Raw genomic sequence first — 21,255 nt, forward strand, 5'->3', positions numbered from 1 at the left:
CCAGCCTATGCGTACAATGGAAAACAGGAGTAATTGTATTAGCCTCAACCAACAGGTAAACAAAACAAAAGTTTTTTTCTGTTTATTTATTTATTTTTTAAAATAAAATTCTGACAGTAATTTGGGAAAGCTTGCATTTGACTATTACCAGCAATGCACCAATTATGATTTAGAACAATAACTTTCTAACGAGACCATTCATATATCCACAGTAAAACATAAGGAAATTAGAAACGTTAACACTCACTCCAGCCATTAAAGGGGTGGTCCACAATGTAATTTTAAGGCTTGGTTGTGTTTATAAGATGCAAAGCAATGTGTGCTCATGTTTCACTTGAAGGAAATCATGTTATTTTTTTATATATCTCACTTTGATTATACACAGCTACTCAGCTAACATGAAAACGACTGTCAAATTTCCTAGTTCCTCTGAAAGGCCCGCCCTTAAGTGACTCTGATTGGTCATCAATATAATGTGCTGCGATTGGCGAATCAGCTCCACGTCACGCCCGTAAAAGCACACACTTTTCTGCTGTGTAAACCTCAGTCAACCTCCTGCCTGCTCTCTAAAATAAAATCTGACAATTGTCTGTAACAAATGTAAATGGGGTGCGGCTCCTTTAATAGCGTGTGCGTCTATGTGTGTGTGTGTGTGTGTGTGTGTGTGTGTGAATGTGTGAACTTTCTGTAACAAGCGCATGTGTGCGGGACTTTCTTTTTCTCTGATGCTCGGTTAAGTTATTTTCTGTTATATATTGTGACAGAAGAATAAAGCACAAGATGTGGGATGCTACCTGTTTGAGCCTGGATTTATTTTTCTGCTGCTAGCACTGTATTTTTTAAACTCAACGCGTAACATGACGGCTTTTACATGTATCCGGAATATGCAGGTGTAATATGAATCATCCACATATCTTTTGTGACTTCATTATCTGAGATGTGTAATGCATAGAAAAGCTGCCTGTGGACAATCAGTTGCGCCAGTCGCGCACGCGCACACACATAAGAGACACGAACGTGCTGGTGGAGTGTGTGTGTGTGTGTTCACAGCAGTTTGACTGATATGAATTTGTAGCTAAATCGTTTGCCCGCAAAGCAGCTTTACCCATTGTTTACATCGTTGCTACAGCATACCGTTAACGCTAGACACTGTACATGTCATGATCAATTTTAACTAATAAAAACACTTACTGGTTGTACCTGACAGCTTCTGCTTTGAGGAGATTTTAGCCGAATCCAGCACTGAACTGGGAGAGATTCTGGAGCTGTTTTGTCAAATCATGCTTGCTGTGTATTTTATAATTCTCTGGAACATAATTCATATTGAACTGTAAGCACTTCTGTCTTTGTGTCATGTCCTTTGGAAGCTTAAATACAGAAACGGACGAAGCTCTGTGGAAATAGCAGCGTTTAGACACATTTTTAGCTTCATCTCTGCTATAACGTTACAGCACCTCTGGCCAAGGGCCTTACCTGCTCAGTTTGGATCCGCAGTAATGAACTTTTGTGATCTCACAGGGGGCAGAAGTATTTTTTGTAGTCCCCAAAATTCGTTCATTGTAGGCTTTGCTAAGCTAACTCTGTAAAAACCAAGGTCTCCCTTTGCATTGAACTTAGAACTTTTTACATTCAGAGATGTTGTTTATGTTCACACACCTACATTAAACATCAGCTAAAGTTTAAAATATGATATCATATTGGACCACTTCTTTAAACCTAAAAGTAAAGAAACTTTAGTAATAAAAGATGCAACACAGGACAATTGAATGGACTTTCTAAATGTAAAGCCTTGGTATACTGCAAACCAACCGTCCTGGAGCTCCACCTTCTTTGATGTAGGGTGTCTTCCCAGTGATTTGTTTCTCATTCAGGGAGTCAGACAGAGAACATCATCCAAAACAACACCAGCTACATGAATAGACTGAAGAGTGGAGTACAGATGTATACGCACCTGTACAATCACTTGCAAAGAGATTTTAAGCTGCAGAGGTGCTCTTTGCCAGATGTTTATGAAACTGTTCTTCTCTCAGCCGCCATCATTGTGTTCAGGGTAAACGCAATGAGTGCAAAACATTTACAACCCCACCTACTGCAGTGTAGGAGTGTTGGAAAACAGTAAATCATCACTCAGCCTTTTCAAACATTTTAAACCAAATGAGTGAAATTCTGTAAACACTGATCAGATCTGTACAGTTTCTCTGCAGTGAATCCTCTTCTGTTTTCAGATGTGTTAAGTGATTAAACCTTGTCACAGTGTGAACACTTGTACAGTCTCTCCAATGTGAAACGTCTTGTGCAGTTTGTAATAAAAGTCTTCTCACACTCAGAGCACATATAGTCTTTCACACCAGTGTGGATCTTCATGTGTTTATTAAGATTTGCTGATCGGTTTAAACTCTTCCCACACTGAGTGCATGTGAATAGTTTCTCTTCAGTGTGGGTCTTTATGTATTTATTAAGGTCTGAGGAGTTACTGAAACTCTTCCCACACCGAAGCTGCGGTCACACTAGAGTTTATGCATGCGATATTCCGTTGAACGGTACTGCGAAAAGGGGCGGGATTAAACAAGATGATTAGACATTTAAAAAAAAGTGAGCGATTGGTCCATATTTTACATTTCTATCCAGAGAGGTCATGTTTTGATCTTCGATTGGTCTCACTCACTCAACCAATGCGATTACGCAGGTCAGAGTTCACCAAGCTTGAACTTTGCAATGCAGTGAACTGTGAAACTTGACACCAGACTTCCATTTCCGATATGACGCATATGTGTGCTTATAAATGGAAGTCTATGGGGAGAAAAGTGTGACAGCGGCTTAAGTGCAAGTAAATGGTTTCTCTCCAGTGTGGCTCATCATGTGTAAATTAAGGTATGGTGGTCGGCTGAAACTCTTCCCACACTGAGTGCATGTGAATGGTTTCTCTCCAGTGTGGATCCTCATGTGTTGATTAAGGGATGATGAGCGGCTGAAACTCTTCCCACACTGAGTACATGAGAATGGTTTCTCTCCAGTGTGGATCCTCATGTGGTGATAAAGGTGTGATGAGCAGCTGAAACTCTTCCCACACAGGGTGCATGCGAATGGTTTCTCTCCAGTGTGGATTCTTATGTGTTGTTTAAGGTATGATGAGTAGCTGAAACTCTTCCCACACTGAGTGCATGTGAATGGTTTCTCTCCAGTGTGGATCCTCATGTGTAGATTAAGGGATGATGAGCGGATGAAACTCTTCCCACACTGAGTGCAAGTGAATGGTTTCTCTCCAGTGTGAATCATCATGTGTAGTTTAAGGTGTGATGAGCAGTTAAAACTCTTCCCACACTGAGTGCATGTGAATGGTTTCTCTCCAGTGTGGATCCTCATGTGAATTTTAAGATTGCTTTGTTTTCCAAAACTCTTTCCACACTGAGTGCAGGTTAAACGATTCTTGTCTCTCCTTTTCAAAATACCATCAGTCTGTAAATTAGTTTTTTCCTCAATTTTGATATGATGTTCCTCCTCTTTACTCTCCTTATTCTCTTCAATTAAGTCTGAAATAAATAAATAAAACATAAGTTTTCATTAAGTCTTAAAAACTCTCATCAAAAGCTGAAAAGTGAAAAGACACTGGAAACATTGGCTACACACACTGTATTTTTGATGCACATTAAATGTAAAAAAAAAAATCAGATCATATTGTGTTTAGTCCACATTTAAGCAGATTCAATTAAATTAATCTTTATTTATCTAGTGCTTTTACAATGTAAATTGTGTCAAAGTCGCTTAACATAGAAGATATGGATTTTTTTTTTTTTCTCTTCAGACTTAAAGGCAGATAGCCGATATATATATAGGCTGATAATTATAAATATTTTAAAATGTGATATTTTTATACAGCAAACTTCATAAAAGATTGAACTGCTCTTATGAATTAAATAGTCTATACTCAAAGCAAAAAAGCTATGATTTCAAAATTGCAAGGTGATTATATAGACCTATATTCACTTGGGTTGGGTATCGAAACCCAGTGCCATACCTTTGGAAACGGTATGCACCGGATCAAATCAGCATATGAATTTCGGTGCTGCAACAAGAATGTAAGCAGGTTGCGCACCAGAAGCGCAGCTCGGCGACGCACAACACCATGAATTAGCAAGTCATTGGCTGTCTGCGGTGCCCAGGCACGACTCATGACTATTCATATCTCTGCCATGCCACAGAGTCTAAATAGCATCTAAATAGTTTCATTTTAACCTTCCTGTCGTGTTCGGGTCAAATCTGACCGATTTACAACTTAAATAACTCATAAATATTGTGTTTTACATCTGATAGCCTCATGGCCTTATGAAATCCTCCACACTATGCTCTTGAACATCTAAAAGTGATGAGCACCTCTTTCATTGAATTTTGAGTGATTTAAATCAACCTTGTTACACCTGTGGTGTTCCCGGTCAAAAGTGACCGCCATAGGAAATAAATAGGTATCCAGATTATATTTTCTGACAGAAAACATCCACCCACACACAACCTCAACTCACTCACCCACCCACTCACTCACTCATTTCAGACTGAACAGTGTCTTTTGCAGGTACACATCTCTTTTACGTGCTTATGTGCTGATCCTCCAGCCTAATCTCACAAATAAACAAAACTATTTTACGTTTAGTCAGTTCAGTGGCTAATTCATATGAGTTCAGTCGTACAAAATTGTATAAATTATAAAAGGAGGCATGGCACCCAACCCAACCTCTAAACCCAATCGTCATAGGAGATAAGCAAATTGTACAAAACTATATGAATGAGATCATACAAATTCATATGGATTAACTACTAAACCAATAAGTTATGAATTGCTATTAAAGTGTTGGATCCTCTAACATGAATCAACTTCCTGATAACACAGTGTTCATATCTTCACAGACTAAACAGGTGTCTGTTATGTGAATCCATCTGTGTGTGTCTTTCTATATTTATTTTCTTATTTTATTCTTTTTGTTTATTTATTTATTTTTCTCTCTGGAAAAAACACAGAGAAGGAATCCTGTTTCCTTTCTTTCGTTCGTTCAGCCAATCTCTGAGTCTAGCAGGAGCACTTTTAGTTTAGCAACAATTATTTTATTATATTAGACCATTATTATCTCGCTCAAAAATGGCTAAAGTATAACTAGAGCTAGTTGTGTGGTCATGCTTACCATATATAGCCTCAGTCACTATTCCCTATATTAGTATACTTGAAGGACTGAAAATTTGATCTCTTAGAACACAGAAAAGGACAGCATTTTGTTTGTGCTTTGCTGGTTGATAAATCATTCAGATGGATTAAAATTTCAATTTCTTTGGTCAGACCCTGTGATAGTTTTCTTAGTTAGCTGTCTATTAGTAATGAAACAAAGTATTTTTATTCCAGTCATCTATTGTTCATTTTGTAATATATTTTCAGCGCCTATTTTTATTTTCATCGCAGTTATTTTATGTCTAATTCTGTAAATTTATGTAAACACTGCTTTGAGACATTGCTCACAGCTAAAAAATGTTGAATAAAAATTTGGTGGAGAAAAATTATCTTTGTGCTAATATAAGAGCAGTTAAAACAGACCGGTCAATGGGAACACTAAAGTAGGGGTAGGATGCTAACACGACAGGAGGGTTAAATAACATGCGAATGTGCACGTCTGGTGTGTGATACTATCAACTGTCATGTGCACGCCATGCCACGGCTCTGAGTGGCGCATCTACTGTGTGACACCCTTAAGAAGCACAAAGGGGTGCATTAAAGGCACTCATAAGTAAGCGTTGTGTCATACTACCTCTAAATGTTGAATGCAAAGCATGCAGTACGGCGCATGCGGCGAGCGACTCACTTCATCAATACGCATGATTGCGTTCATCTAATTTGCTTAAACTAAAGCAAACTATTTTACAAGCAAGGATTCTAACACACCAACATGCAACAGATACTTTACAAAAGTTGCGTGTAAGAGAGAAACACGTCAAACTTATGAAATGTAAGGGCTCATGGAATCACCTTAAAGGTGAGGAATGGACTGTCTTTGACAGCTTGTGACATCATCTGGCACATTATTTGAGTACGTTTACATGGACACCAATACTCTGATTTTAATATGATTAAGACAATACTCTGATATGAACAGTGATTTTTGATTATCTTAAAAGACCACAGACACAAACTGTGGAGTAAACATAAGGCTGGTGACACAATGATGTTACTGATCAATGAGCTATAACATGTAACTGGGAATCATGAATGTAACATTCAAAAGCAGCTCATGTAAACACCTGAATCATATTATTGTCCTATTCAGATTAAGGCAAATCATTAGATCACTGATGTCCATGTTAAAGTAGTCACAAGCCACAAACCCAGAAAAAAAGGTGTTCCCTGATTTTGATGACAGCCTTTCCACAGGTTAGTAGTAAGCTAATGTAACGTTAATAGCATAATGCAAATCTGGCATTTATGCTAACAAACAACTGATCAAAATAAATATATGAGTGCAATTCAAATATATAAAATATGAATTGATATTTTCTTTAAACGTATTATAAATATATACTTATATTGTACAATTACAATTAGAATGATAATATATATATATATATATATATATATATATATATATATATATATATATATATATATATATAAAAATTGTTTTATTTTTGGTCGATTAATTTTTGTGGCTAAAATGTATCGGTTCAGGCACTGTTTTGGCACCAGTACTGTTTTAAAAGTATCAATTTAGCACCGGTATCGGAAAAAAAACCAAATGATACCTAACCCTAGTTATAAATGCATAGTTCTTTTCATAACCAACTGTATATTTGAATGAACATTGTAGTTTTTCAAAAGAATCGTTAATGCATTTAACAAACCTTTTAAAATCAAACGTGACAAACAGCGGGTCTGCACTTACCATAGAAAACATACAGTGCAGCTCTTTGTTTTCACGTCAGGGCATTTTAGGCAACTGTACAATGTGGCAAAAGTGTGTAGGACCATCTGTACAGTATGCCGGACACTGAACTGTTTTGAGTGATGACCCCACCTCATCACTATGTTGAGGCTAAATGGCTGATCTCAGGGAGCAAATGATTCAAGTGTATAATACAAATAGAGTAAAAAAAAAAACAAATGTTGCTTTACACAATGTTCCTTTTAACTAAATTTGTATTATAAAATTGAATCATTACTGGGCACTACATTGTTACTTGCTGGAGGACAGAAGATACCTTTTCTGCCTTATATGATGACACCCTACCTGCAGCCTGACCCAGAGGAAATCTCAGTGACCCAAGCAGACCAAAGAGAGTGCTAAGTAATATAATTTGTCAAAAAATATCTTTAATTAAATATTTTGGGCTGAAGGACTGTTAATTTCTTTATTTCCTGAAATATAATGAAGGATTTTTTACACTGCTTTATAAAAGCACCTTTCAGTGTATAACATATTTTTCATATACATTTCTCACCTTAAGATGATGCTCATCTGACTTGATCCTTGAAGATGGACCTTTTACAGCTACTTAAAAATTCACTATTGTATTTGTGATACAAATTTGTGAAATTCAAATATGGAAAAGTGCAGACAAATTCTTACACTGCTTGTTAGTTGAGGCAGAAATAACTTTGTCTGCATGCAAAACAAAAAGCAAAAAACAACCTAAAACTACCAGACAACAATCACTTACAACAGTGACAGATTGTGTGGTTTAAGTCAAAGAACTCAACAGGCTACTGATGAGCCTTTATTAAAGGACAGAGCAGCCCCTCCACCTGGTGGCCCACAGCAGTTAGACATGCCTCAGCCTCCTTTCTATTAGCTGCATGACAGAAAGAATATTCTAGAGTGTTTAATACAGCTCAAGTAATCAAATAATATTTTTTCAGAGAATGTTTCTGTGTTAATTATGTCTTTGGATAGAGTTCCTCTAGCTCCAGAAGGATTACAATTTCTATAAGCCTTATTAGTCAATACACATTTGTATTGTGGTCTTAAGAAATTAATGGCAGGAAAATTAAATGCATGAATGGTTACATAACATACTAAAAAAGGTTGTTAAAGAGAAGTTAAATTTTTTATTACAATAAAAGGGAGGGTGGCCTGTGTAATTTAATGAACTAACAAATTTTCTTATTATTTATTTTTTCTTTTCTTATCTATTTCTTATATTTCTTTCATTGATGCAGATGTGTAATCTGTGATCAAAACCTCCACCTCTGTAAAGTGCGCTGGTCTTTTTTTCTCACTATGACTTTCTATGGTGACTCGTGAATTTGGCGATCTGCTGAGAATGCCTTTAGGTATGCGCCGTGCGCATGCCTTAACCTACTGTTTTCTTAAGGAGGTTGATTTAACTTACTCTTATCAGCTGTTTTAGAACCGACATAACTCACAGTAAGCAGGTTTTGGGTTAATCAACCGAGAGTTCAGGATTTAGCAGATGGGAGGTTAACCCAGCTTTCTGGAATACCCCCTGGTCTCTAATCTGAGCTGCTGTTAAAGGTGCAGTAGGTGATCTGCCAGTATGCTAGCATTAGCGTAATAGCTAAGAAATTTCACAACCCTCCCCTGCCATCCGCAGCCACGCCTCCTTAAGTCATGAACACGTGAACTCGCACTGATTATATATAACACCAGATCATGTCATTCACCAGTAAGACAACTGCATGGAGACACAGACTTTATAAAGCGTAGTTGTTGACAGGCCAGAGGGTGCAGGAATTATATATCTCCAAAACTGTATAACAGGCTCTCACTGTTCAAAAATGAACAAATGTGTGAATATAAATCAAACTTCACCTCAGTAAAGCTGGTTTGGCGGAAGGGCACATTTACTTATGTTTTGTTATTAAATTAAATAAAAATTAGATTAGAATAAAGGTTAGATCTGTTAAAAACAGAAATATCCTGTCATCTTTTTACGTTACACTTTAGTTTACGTTACCAAGACAACGAGTGACTTTTTATTTTTCAGTTGTGCTCGCTGATCCTCGTACATCGCTTGTTTTCAGCACTTTTCACACTTGAACAACTAAACGAATACTCCAGTCTATTTAACCGACTATATTATCGATGCTGAAAAAGGTTCTCTATAAACTGGACAATAGCCAAACTTTTGCTGGACGTTTTCAGTGGCTGAACAACACCTCCGTACATATAAACCCATTCATAAACAAGAACACAGTCTACAGTACATAATCTTTACGTGGCTAAAATAGATTTACAACATACCTGTCCAAAATAAATACTTCAGCCATGGTGTCACCCTTCAGATTGTTGTTTTGAACTGCATAACGTCATTGCCCTGCAGTGTGCAAAAGTAATTCCGATATTGATTCGGAGTTTAGAAGTTTTGATTCTGCATTTTTGGCAGAAGCTTTTTCAGATACAATCTTTCTTTTTATGCATACATGGCCATGTTGGTCTTTCAGAAAGAAGTTTAGGTTGATGCAGAGTTTGTAGGATGAAGTCTCTCTGTCAGCTGTAGATGTGTGCTTCGCGCAGGAGTGACGTATCTGTCTTCTTAAAGAGGCTGCGCAGAAATTCAAATTTAAATTTGTTGACAGTTTGAGATACCTGTCGAAATTGAGTTACTTGACGGTCCGACAATATTTAATTGGATAAACATTTTTTTTGTTTTATGCCTCATCCAGAATATAAAAGTGAGTTGGCATTATTGTATATAAATTAAGCAAATGTTTCCCAGTATTGGGTTGCGGCTGGAAGGACATCCGCTGTTTGAAACATATGCGTGAATCCTAATGAATAAAGGGATTAAGCCGAGGGAAAATGAATGAATGAACTTATGCAAATGCTTAAAGCCAAGTTTGCGGTAAACTAGAGTGATAAGGAGATGGTGAGATGATATACTTTTGCTACTTGATTTCATTCATTTGTACTTTTGTCTTTGTTTTCTTGTCTTTGTGGATGTCCTGAGGCTTAGCTGAAGACCTACATGATGACATTCTATATACCTGACAAAATGTAGAAATGCCATCTAAAAAGGTGACCTGCTGTTTGCCCAATTAGGGACAGTAAAAACATAACTATACAAATAATAATGTTAACCCAGGGTTTGTGAATGTGAACCATCTGTTAATGAACACTAGGTGTAGCACGAGCAGTCTGGAACATGATAACAGATAACCCAGGATTCTGTTTGTCGAGGGTTAGAATGACCCAGGGTTAACAGTTTTAAGTGTGAAAAGCCCTAAGAACACTCAGCATCAGATCTCAGGATAAACAGAGCACAATGACAAACAGTGACAATTGTCAATCAAGTCATAGTGACCTGATTTCATATGCTATTGTTTTAGCACTTCCAATTCAGTTGACTATTGGAGAAATGACCAGGAGTAATAAATGGCAGAAAACTGTAACACTACTTGCTCAACAAACAAGTGTGTAGATGACTATACATACAAAGAAAAATAATAAAAATGTAAAACTTGACTTGGCCACATCAAGCAGCATTAGGCATGAGCCAATATAAGATTCTGGCAGTATGATAACCTTTAATAAAAATATCACAGGTTCAAGATACTGAAATTACTGCTCTAAAATTTATTCTTTTCAAGCATATGGGTTAAAACAATTTTTCCCCCTTTGAACACAATATATTTTCTTTTTGAGAAACTTTGCAAGTATTTTGGAGCAGTAAACATGTCAGCCTAAATCATTCAAATTAATCATTTTCTACTATCGTGCAGAACTGTTTTAAGAACACTTCGGTACGGTTACGGTTGTTTCTCCACTGAGCCTGGAACGGCGCGGCACGATTACAAACCATTCTCGGCCCGGAATTCTCGGCATGGTTAGACAACCGTGCTGAACTGTGCCGACAGAATCTGTGTATTGACGTGGCAGCTCTGTTGCCAAGCTACCATAGCTGACTCAGCGGAAGCGCATTAGACATCCTCAAGAAACTAAACTACAGTATGAAAAGGGTTTTTAAACCATAGAGCGGTCTCTAGCAGAGAAGTGAATAACTCATTATATTCTTACGAAGATAATTTATTTATTATAGTTATTATTTCATTGACGTGAATACAATAATGTGTGACATAATAACTAACCTGTCATCTAAAATCTTAGAAATAATAAAATAGCCTATTGTTTTATTCATGGCTAGAGCTTGATTAATTTGATTGACGAGGCAATGAGAATTTTAATTCGCCTGACTAAATGTAAGTTTATTGCACGCAGCGCTGTATTTGACATCACAAAACTCACTCTGATCCAGGAGAGAACTTTACCAACGACAGCATTTGTTGCTGACAGACTTTTATTTCTGCTGCACATCAAGTAAAGCGAATAAAGACACGCTTAACATCATCAATGTCCAAATTCCACAACACCATCACTATATCCATGAAACATGAACATGCAAACTCTTTTGACAACGAGGAAATAACTGCACTTTTTAATTCAAAGGCCAGATGGCTTGTTAATTTGATACCAGCGAGACCACCTGAAGGATAGTTACGACGTTTTGTAGTGTCGGCCGTCCAAAATTCTACAGTAGAAAGTCAACTCTTTAAAATATTTTTGGACTTTGCTTGAAAGCTTTACACAGGGGCACTGTAACTGTCCAAGGTACTGTTTTATGATTTATATAATAGTCTATATGCACAAATAAACAAGTCAAATGAATGAATGAATTAAATAAATATGCATTCTTAAATGTTGGTATTGCTTTTAATCAAAAATATCACTAGGTTTTGACAAATGTTTTATAAAAATAAAATGAGCAATTTTCATCATTTCAGCTACAGGCCATTATATGATTCACTTATATACACGTTTGACATTTATGCATGTAACATGTTTCGGTGTTTTTGTTTTTTGTTCTCTGGGATCTTTAATATAGTTACGCAAATATTTTCTAAATCGTTAAGCAATAATTTGCCTACAGCTTGTTAGTTATTGTAATAAAATGACAAAAATACTAAAAAAGGAGCAGCATTTTGCTGAACATAATAGTCCTTTCTATGCTTTAAATCCTGCTATATATGTGTTGTTTCATATTCATTTTTTATTTCACTTGCTGCATTCGTTATTTAATGTTTGAATACTGAAACAAATAACAGCCATCGCTTAAAGGGTTATAATTTACCATCAAAATGTAGTATATTTTATATCATTATAAACTTTTGATATAAAACCGCTGTGTAATTTAGCTGATTGTTAAAAATGATATAATATAAGTTATTATAAATAATATAATTTAAACCAGGGTTTCTGCACGTTTTGCCAAGTAAAAAGCAAGACTTTTATGACATTTTTAAGACCATTATGAATTTAACCAACTCATTATTATGATAAATAGAGTTTAAATGACCTTTTTGAATAAAAAGTTTAAAGTTTTATTGAGATGAATTGTTCGTGATTGTATGGGTTTTGGCCAGTTTGGGTAGCAAAACATGAACAAATGAAAATGATTTGTTTAAAAAAATTTAAGACCTACAACACAACATTTCAGTAAATTTAATACTTTTTAAGGCCTAAAATTTAACATTTTGGAATTTAAGACATTTTAAGACCCAGCAGAAACCCTGGTTCCCCTTCGGTTGGGGAACTTCAGTGCCATGAATGGGAGGATTCGGATCAGAAGCCGCTTATCTGGAGAGTATTGAACGGGCCAATGAATGAAATTAATTGGCAGCGTAAGCTTGCGCAGGTGTGCGACATCTGCAATTATCTCAGCATATAAGCACACCTGAAGCCAGCAGACGCCATCCTTTTCGCCTCAGATCCTTTCTGAGTGAGTCGATGAGGGTTCCTCTTGCTGATCAGCACTTCAGAGCGAACGAGTGTGTCTCCCGGTCCAGAGTGGGTCTTCGCGGTGGCAGACGGTCGAGCTGGGTTACTCCCTTGCCTGCGGTTCTTTGGGTCCGGTCCTCCAGAGCGGTGCGTATAGTTGCAACTTTCCTAAAAGAGCAACACAGTCGTGCAGCACGTCCTTTTCAGGATGGCGCTCCGACTGTGCGTTTCTGGATGCGGGGGTTTCCTGTCTCCGGATGATGGACACGATCACTGCATTGCATGTTTGGGGGTCCAGCATGTTAATGCGGTGCTCGCGGGCGGTTCATGTCGTCATTGCGATGCCATGACCGTTGCACAGCTAAGATCGCGGCTAACTTTCGCAAGAGAGCGAGCCACCCCAGTTGCCTCCTGCTCTAAAAAAGCAGCGGGCGCTCGGGCAGATCTGAGGGTTTCAGCGGGAGCTAATCCGCCGCCCACGGGCTCGCGGACCTCTCGCTCCTCACGGCGCTCCATCCAAGCTTCGGGTGGTGAGAGTGATCCGTCTAACCAGATGGTAGCTCTCACACTCGCTGACACCGGAGATCAGATGTCCTCCGCGGCATCGGAGGGTGGGCTTTCACTGTCCGACGAAGATCCGGACCCGCTCGCCCCCTCCGGGCAGGTGAGCGCTGTCAAATCGGATCCTGAAGCGGACATGTTAGCCGTGCTTTCCCGGGCTGCTTCGGCCGTGGGGTTGGAGATGGTTTATCCCCCAGCTCCGCGGCCGGACCGACTAGATGGGTGCTACGTAGAGGACCAGAAGGCGAAGCCTTCGAAGCCTCTCGTCCCCTTCTTCCCGGAAGTGCACAGTAGGCTCACGCAGTCCTGGAGGGCACCTTTCTCTGCCCGTGCTGCGAGTGCCTCCGCCCTCACCGCCCTTGACGGCGGAGCTGCCAGGGGGTATGAGGCGATCCCGTCAGTGGAGCGCGCTATCGCGGTCAATCTTTGTCCGCGCGGCGCCTCTACGTGGCGGGGTTTGCCCCGCCTCCCGTCCAAAGCCTGTAGGTTGTCTGCCTCCCTCGGAGCCAGAGCTTATAAGGCTGCGGGCCAGGCTGCTTCTGCTTTGCACGCGATGGCCACCTACCAGCGCTACCAAGCGCAGGCGCTGGCCGAGCTGCACGAGGGCGGGTCCAACCCAAGCTTATTACATGAGCTGCGCACCGCGACCGACTATGCTCTTCGGACTACTAAGTCCACCGCGTGTGCGCTGGGGAGGACGATGTCCACACTTGTGGTTCAGGAACGCCACCTCTGGCTAAACCTGGCCGATATGCGCGACGTTGACAAAGTTCGCTTTCTTGACTCGCCCATATCCCAGGCTGGCCTGTTCGGCGACACCGTCGGTGAATTCACCCAGGAATTCAAGGCGGTGAAAGAGCAGTCGGATGCGATGGGCAATGTCATCTATCGGCGTGGCCGTAAGCCCGCTCCGCCCGCCGAGCCATCCACCTCCGCTGTTTCTCGCCGAGGGCGCCCGCCAACGAGTGCTGCCCCGCCCCCGCCTGCGCCTCCGGCCAAGCGGGCGCGGCGTTCACCTCGAAAGCAGGCAGCCCCTCCTGCCCAGGGCGCCGTTAAGTCCGGTAAACGGACCGCGAAGCGTCCCTGAGACAGGCCATCCGGAGAAGAGGAAACTTGCTCTTTCCCCGCTGGAGGGCGGGGCCCCGATAACAACGGTACTTTTCAGTGCCACCAAAACATCAGTAAAAGAGCACTTTTTTCCTTCCCCGGATGTGACTGCACGAGTTCTGCCAGTCCGGGACGCGCTGCCTTCCGGCTCGCAGACTCTACGTGCTTCGCCAGTGGCTCACAAGCGCTGGGGGGACGGTCTCCCTTCCCTCAGCCCTCCAGCCCCCTCTCCGGAGTCAGGGTGCGGAGCCAGAGCGAATCGCTCTCCTCCAGCTCTTCCGCGGGACCCTCGTGCTTCCCGGATCAGCACATCCACTCCGCGCTGCCCCACCGCTGGTACGTCAGCGATTGTAGCGATGACTCCATTAGCGAGGGCTCTGCCTGCCTGGTTAGCGCGGGCCAGCCCCTCGCGGTGGCTCATACGCACAATCAGACTCGGTTACGCGATTCAGTTCGCGAAACGGCCCCCCAAGTTTACGGGCGTGTATTTCTCCAGGGTCAACCCCCTGTCCGCCCCTGTCTTGCGAGAGGAGATTGCTGCCCTCCTGGCGAAGGGTGCAATCGAGCCGGTTCCTCCAGCCGAGATGGAGAGTGGGTTTTACAGCCCATACTTCATCGTACCCAAAAAGAGCGGTGGGTCACGGCCAATCCTAGATCTGCGCGTTTTGAACCGCTGTCTGCACAAGCTGCCGTTCAGAATGCTCACGCAGAGGCGCATTCTCCAATGCGTTCGTCCTCGGGATTGGTTTGCAGCCATAGACCTGAAGGACGCGTATTTCCATGTCTCCATTCTTCCACGCCACCGCCAATTTCTGCGGTTTGCGTTCGAGGGTCGAGCGTGGCAGTACAAGGTCCTCCCCTTCGGGCTCTCTCTGTCTCCGCGGGTCTTCACCAAACTCGCGGAGGGTGCCCTAGCGCCCCTTCGGCTCGCGGGCATTCGCATACTCAATTATCTCGACGACTGGCTGATTTTAGCCCACTCGCGGGAGCAATTGATTATGCACAGGGACAAGGTGCTTCGGCATCTCCGCCTACTGGGGCTTCAGGTCAACCGAGAAAAGAGCAAACTCGCCCCCGTGCAGAGGATTTCTTTTCTCGGGATGGAGCTGGACTCGATCACCATGGTAGCGCACCTCTCCGAGGAACGCGCTCGCCTGTTGCTGAACTGTCTGAGGGAGCTCGACAGCAAACTAGTGGTCCCACTGAAGTTCTTTCAGAGGCTCCTGGGGCATATGGCATCCGCAGCCGACGTCACGCCGCTCGGGTTGCTCCATATGAGACCACTTCAGCACTGGCTTCACGATCGGGTCCCCAGACGCGCATGGCACGCGGGCACACACCGGGTCTCGGTTACTGCGCTGTGTCGCCGCGCCCTCAGCCCTTGGAACGACCCCTCGTTCCTACAGGCCGGTGTGCCTCTAGGACAGGCGTCCAGCCATGTTGTTGTTTCAACAGACGCTTCCAACACAGGTTGGGGGGCCGTGTGTCGCGGGCATGCGGCTGCGGGCCTCTGGAAGGGTGCCCAGCTGCATTGGCATATCAATCGCCTAGAGCTGTTGGCAGTGTTCCTCGCTCTCCACCGCTTTTTACCGGTGCTGGAGCGGCAACACGTGCTGGTCAGGACGGACAGTATGGCGGCGGCGGCGTATATCAACCGCATGGGGGGTATGCGCTCTCGCCGCATGTCTCAGCTCGCCCGCCGTCTGCTCCTCTGGAGTCACCCGCGGCTGAAATCGCTGCGCGCCATTCACGTCCCAGGCACGCTCAATCGTGCAGCCGATGCGCTCTCACGACAGCTGTTACGCCCTGGAGAATGGAGACTCCACCCCGAGTCTGTTCAGCTGATATGGGCGCGATTCGGGGAGGCCCAGATCGATCTGTTTGCTTCCCCCGAGAACGCTCACTGCCAGTTGTTTTTTTCCCTGACCGAGGGCTCTCTCGGCACGGATGCACTGGCCCACAGCTGGCCTCGGGGCATGCGCAAGTATGCGTTTACCCCAGTGAGCCTGCTCGCGCAGTTTCTGTGCAAGGTCAGGGAGGACGAGGAACAGGTTCTGCTAGTTGCGCCCCTTTGGCCCAACCGGACCTGGATATCAGAGCTCTCACTCCTCGCGACGGCCCTCCCCTGGCGGATCCCTTTGAGAGAGGACCTACTCTCTCAGGGACAGGGCACCATCTGGCACCCTCGCCCCGATCTTTGGAACCTCCACGTGTGGTCCCTAGACGCGAGGAAGACTTAGGTAACCTACCGACTGCGGTGGTTAATACCATCACTCAGGCTAGAGCCCCCTCCACGAGGCGCGCCTACGCCCTGAAGTGGAGTCTATTCACTGAATGGTGCGTCTCTCGCAGAGAAGACCCCCGAAATTGCCAGATTAGTGTTGTGCTCTCTTTCCTTCAAGAGAAGTTGGACAGCAGGCTGTCGCCCTCCACTCTCAAGGTTTACGTGGCCGCCATCTCCGCTTATCATAGCGCGGTAGCTGGCGGCACCGTGGGAAAGCATAACCTGGTCATCCAGTTCCTTAGGGGTGCTAGGCGAATTAATCCATATCGCCCCCCTCTCATGCCCTCTTGGGATCTCGCCCTCGTTCTCAGGAGTCTGCGATCCGATCCCTTTGAGCCACTCGAATCAGTATCTCTAAGATTTCTGTCCCTGAAGACAGCTCTGCTGGTTGCGTTGGCCTCCATCAAGAGGGTCGGGGACCTGGAGGCATTTTCGGTCAGTGACTCGTGCCTGGAATTCGGGCCGGATTACTCTCACGTTATCCTGAGACCCCGCCCCGGTTATGTGCCCAAGGTTCCTACCACCCCCTTTAGAGATCAGGTAGTGAACCTGCAAGCGCTGCCCCCGGAGGAGGCAGACCCAGCCCTTTCTTTACTTTGTCCAGTTCGCGCTCTGCGCATTTATGTGGACCGTACTCAGAATTTTAGATCATCTGAGCAGCTCTTTGTCTGTTATGGCGGTCGGCAGCAGGGAAGTGCCGTATCGAAACAAAGATTATCCCACTGGATTGTGGATGCCATTTCACTCGCTTATTCGAGTCGAGGTCAGCCGTGTCCCCCGGGAGTACGTGCACACTCCACTCGGAGCGTTGCATCCTCTTGGGCGCGTGCACGCGGCGCCTCTCTAACAGACATCTGTAGAGCTGCGGGCTGGGCGACACCCAACACATTTGCAAGGTTTTACAATCTGCGAGTGGAGCCGGTTTCCTCAAGGGTATTAGGTAACCCTTTGGTGATTGAGGAGACAACTCGGTAGGGTGTTGAAACACGCTTGCTGCGCCATTCTCCCTAACACGGAGGTACGTGCGCCTTTTTTATCTGTCAGTAAAGTTCCCCGTCAGGTGAGCCCTGCAGATTCCTCCGTGGCCCCCAGCACTGACTCAGCGGATGAGTCACTTGCTGGCCCACTACGTTGTAGGTCTGCCCGCTGGTCAGCCCGCGTTTTGGGTATAGGTGCCTGCTATGCGTGATCCCCACTAGGCGATCCCATATGCTTATTCCGCCACGGTTAAGTCCCCCCCCTGGGCGGACCCGTGTCTTCCCTCTCCGCTAACCACTCTTTGCTATGCGTACTCCCCCTTTTTAGGGCTAGTCCATAGGTAAATTCTGCCATCTATCCCCCCCTTGGGTAACGGATGGCCTCCGCAGCGTCCTCCCTATCGGGATTGCACGCTTCCCAACGTACTGTCGTATTTCCTAGAATTATCTAGATGCTCACGACTTCCCAAAAAATATATCTAAATCCGTAAAACTTCTGTTGAAGTAGGATAAATTAGGGCCAGGGACACGTTGGAGGACCGCGCCCCCCATGATGTGGGTGCGTCACGCTTGCTTGACTATCTCCTCATCGGGGGTGTTGGTAAGGTGCAGTCATTATGGCGCTTTCCATATTCTCCCATTCATGGCACTGAAGTTCCCCAACCGAAGGGGAACGTTCGAGGTTACAGAAGTAACCCTTCGTTCCCCGAGGAGGGGAACGGAAGTGCCATATTCCGTCGCCATAATGACTGTCCCTTAGCTGTTTGAAAGTCTCTTCAGCTTAAAAGGATGGCGTCTGCTGGCTTCAGGTGTGCTTATATGCTGAGATAATTGCAGATGTCGCACACCTGCGCAAGCTTACGCTGCCAATTAATTTCATTCATTGGCCCGTTCAATACTCTCCAGATAAGCGGCTTCTGATCCGAATCCTCCCATTCATGGCACTTCCGTTCCCCTCCTCGGGGAACGAAGGGTTACTTCTGTAACCTCGAACGTTAAACACAATAGCCCTGGAAATAAGTTATTATAATAATGATGTAATTCTAACTCAAATACAGTCTGTGAGAACTAGCAACAACCACTAAAAACAAGTTTAAACCCATAAAGACGGTGATGAAAAAAAGGGAATCATGATCCAACGTGACATATGCAAATGGAAAGTACTAAACCAACACCATCACAAAAATAGCAGATATCTTCTATGAGAATACTGTAGGTCAAATATCCTCAGCTCAGTTAAACTTTTTTAATTCATTGTTTTTAATTATTTTATAATTAAAAATAAAGTAATTTTTAAATAATATATTATAAAATAATAACCAGTGCTCAAGGACGCTTTATAAACAGTAGTAGAACAAGAAAAGCAATAACCTTATGGGGGTATAAAAAATGGGAGACTAATAAAAAAAAAAAAAAAAAAAGAATGACAAAAGACACGAGAACAAGTAACAAGAAAGAAACTCATTCCTCTTTCAATGAGTGCTTATGTGCATTTAGGAGAACTAGGCAGCACACTCAGGTCTGCAAGATGGATTTAATTTAGTATTCTTATTATTAAAATATATCTGAATGAGGATCAGATGACTGAATTGGTCTTTGAGAATGAAAATTAACCTGTTTGTTCCTGCAGATCTTCCTGTTTGACTGTGAATGTTTCTTCAATCTTCACATCTTCACTCTCCTCTTTAATAAACGCCATCTTTATAACAGTGTGGAGATCAGTCGCTTCAGCAGGAGTTTCTCTCTGTGTTTGGACACTTTATTCTGTGTAAAATTAACAAAACAATAAAAATGTTCTGTTTAAAATAAATAAAACAATAAGTAAAAACAAAATAACTTCTCTTCAACACTTGCTTCAACAGTTTTTTTTTATATGAGAGTCATTAACAAAAAGAAATCAGGTAAGTCCGAGCAAGAAACAAAATGCCACAAATCACCTGAACAAAACTATACTCTATCTCTTATATATAGTGATGTTTACTTAGAATGGAATGACATTATGCTATTTAATAAATTTAACCTTCATTAAAACACTTTTTATGTTGCTTTATTCAAACAATAGCTCTCATTACTGTGAGTAAATTAGTACTACGTTGTATAAAAAATTTAAATAATATTGTCAATAGCAGCTACATAATTTAGTATCGGGTAAGAATATGAAACTTTAATCAATCGCTTTATATGCATGTAAAAGCTTTAAAACAAACCTCTTTCCAGTGAAATCACAACGCAGGAGCGCCGCGACCTTATGACGTCATACGCCACGCCAAAATAAAAGTCTTTTTGTTTAGATTTTTATTGTCACTTACTGGTGCAGTCATGACTTGTTGATACATTTCTACACAGACAGACATATAATCAGTATTTGGAGTTGATCAAAAACTTTACTCTAAACATTTGTAAGACAATTAAAAAAACGTTTTTAATCCACTAAGATTAAGTGTTTAAAGCAGAATATTGTCAATTTTTGCCGTATTCTTTCATTGATTGGATGTGATTTTGCCATGTCCCACACACTGCTCAGACAACTTCAGTGAGTCTAAAAAATAGGTAATTTAGATTAAATTAAAAATATTTCTAAATATTCTTATTTTTTTAACAAGTTATTTGATAAAAAAAAAATCATTTTAATAACTTTTATTTTGTTTTAATAATATTATAAATCATTTTGCATGTGTCCTTGAAATTGCTGTCCACCCTGTCATGATGTGGTAAATGCCCCTTTAAGAAACCCTCTGATGTACTCATTGGCATCACCGTGCCCATTTTGCTTTTCTTCAGAGGTGAAAACATCTGCTGTGCTCACAGTAACTATCTACACTTATGCTATTTTTCCCCATATTGTGTTTGAAACGGAATGTTGTCAAGCTTAACATGTCCACTCTGTCATAGTGAAATATTATTATTTTTTTTTTTTTAAATCAGAGATTAAAATCTAGCTTTCAATCTGTGTACAAAGAGCTTAAATATAACACTAGTGATGTGACGTTGTACGTCGATCCTTCGAAGCATGTTTTAAAAAAACAATACATATCGCAGTAAAGCAGTGTACCAGAGCTTGATTAGTTTTGCCATCATCACGTGATCAGTGACGTCCGAAGCTTCATTTTTGCCTATACCCACGTGACTGCTTCAAACTTTGATTCAAAGATTTAAACACCCTCATGGCTTAGTAAAGTGTATAGCAAGAGATTAGGTGTCGATTACACATTTCTGGGGTTTCAAAGCACTGAACCTGTCCCACAGTCCAGTAATTATATTAAAATACAATAGTAATTTATGGTAAAAAGGTTTTGAACCATAGTAAAGTGTATTAGTGTATTGTTTACAACTATCTTTAAAGAAAGCCCCTGCATATCAAAGTATAGTGTTTAACGGAGGCCAGCTGGCGAGTGCAGCCCAAAAGCATCACTTACAAAGCCTCCTCCTAGAGCATTTGCCTCCCATGCAGGAATCGCTAGTTCGATCCCCGTAAATGTAAATAGTTTTAAATACTTTGGATTTTACTACGGTCACCGGTGGTGTAATGTAACATACCTTATGTGTAAAAACTACAGTAATT

The 21,255-nt window shown here is 42.2% G+C and overlaps 2 protein-coding genes across 6 annotated transcripts in view; one reads left to right on the forward strand and one right to left on the reverse strand.

The window, feature by feature from the left end:
• LOC137489472 (uncharacterized) overlaps positions 1-21,255 on the forward strand; it is a 204,240-nt gene that overhangs the window by 54,206 nt on the left and 128,779 nt on the right. The window lies entirely within an intron of this gene.
• On the reverse strand, positions 72-19,961 carry LOC137490885 (uncharacterized). Of its 3 annotated transcripts, none has more exons than XR_015483496.2 (4): positions 19,901-19,961; positions 19,308-19,457; positions 1,018-3,530; positions 72-636 (listed from the first exon to the last, which is right to left on the reverse strand). XR_015483496.2 is itself a non-coding variant. In XM_088650047.1 (4 exons), the coding sequence occupies exon 4, from the start codon at positions 3,361-3,363 to the stop codon at positions 2,818-2,820; it is 546 nt and encodes a 181-aa protein (XP_088506173.1). In that variant the 5' UTR covers positions 3,364-3,530; positions 9,234-9,306; positions 19,308-19,457; positions 19,901-19,961; the 3' UTR covers positions 72-2,817. The 3 variants fall into 3 exon arrangements, 2 of the variants coding, with proteins under 2 accessions (XP_088506173.1, XP_087105593.1); XM_088650047.1 differs by adding an exon at positions 9,234-9,306 and having other exon boundaries at positions 72-3,530; XM_087249467.2 differs by having other exon boundaries at positions 72-3,530.

This window comes from Danio rerio, chromosome 4, assembly GCF_052040795.2.
Source record: "Danio rerio strain M-AB ecotype USA chromosome 4, GRCz13ab, whole genome shotgun sequence".
In the NCBI taxonomy this organism is placed as follows: Eukaryota; Metazoa; Chordata; class Actinopteri; order Cypriniformes; family Danionidae; genus Danio; species Danio rerio.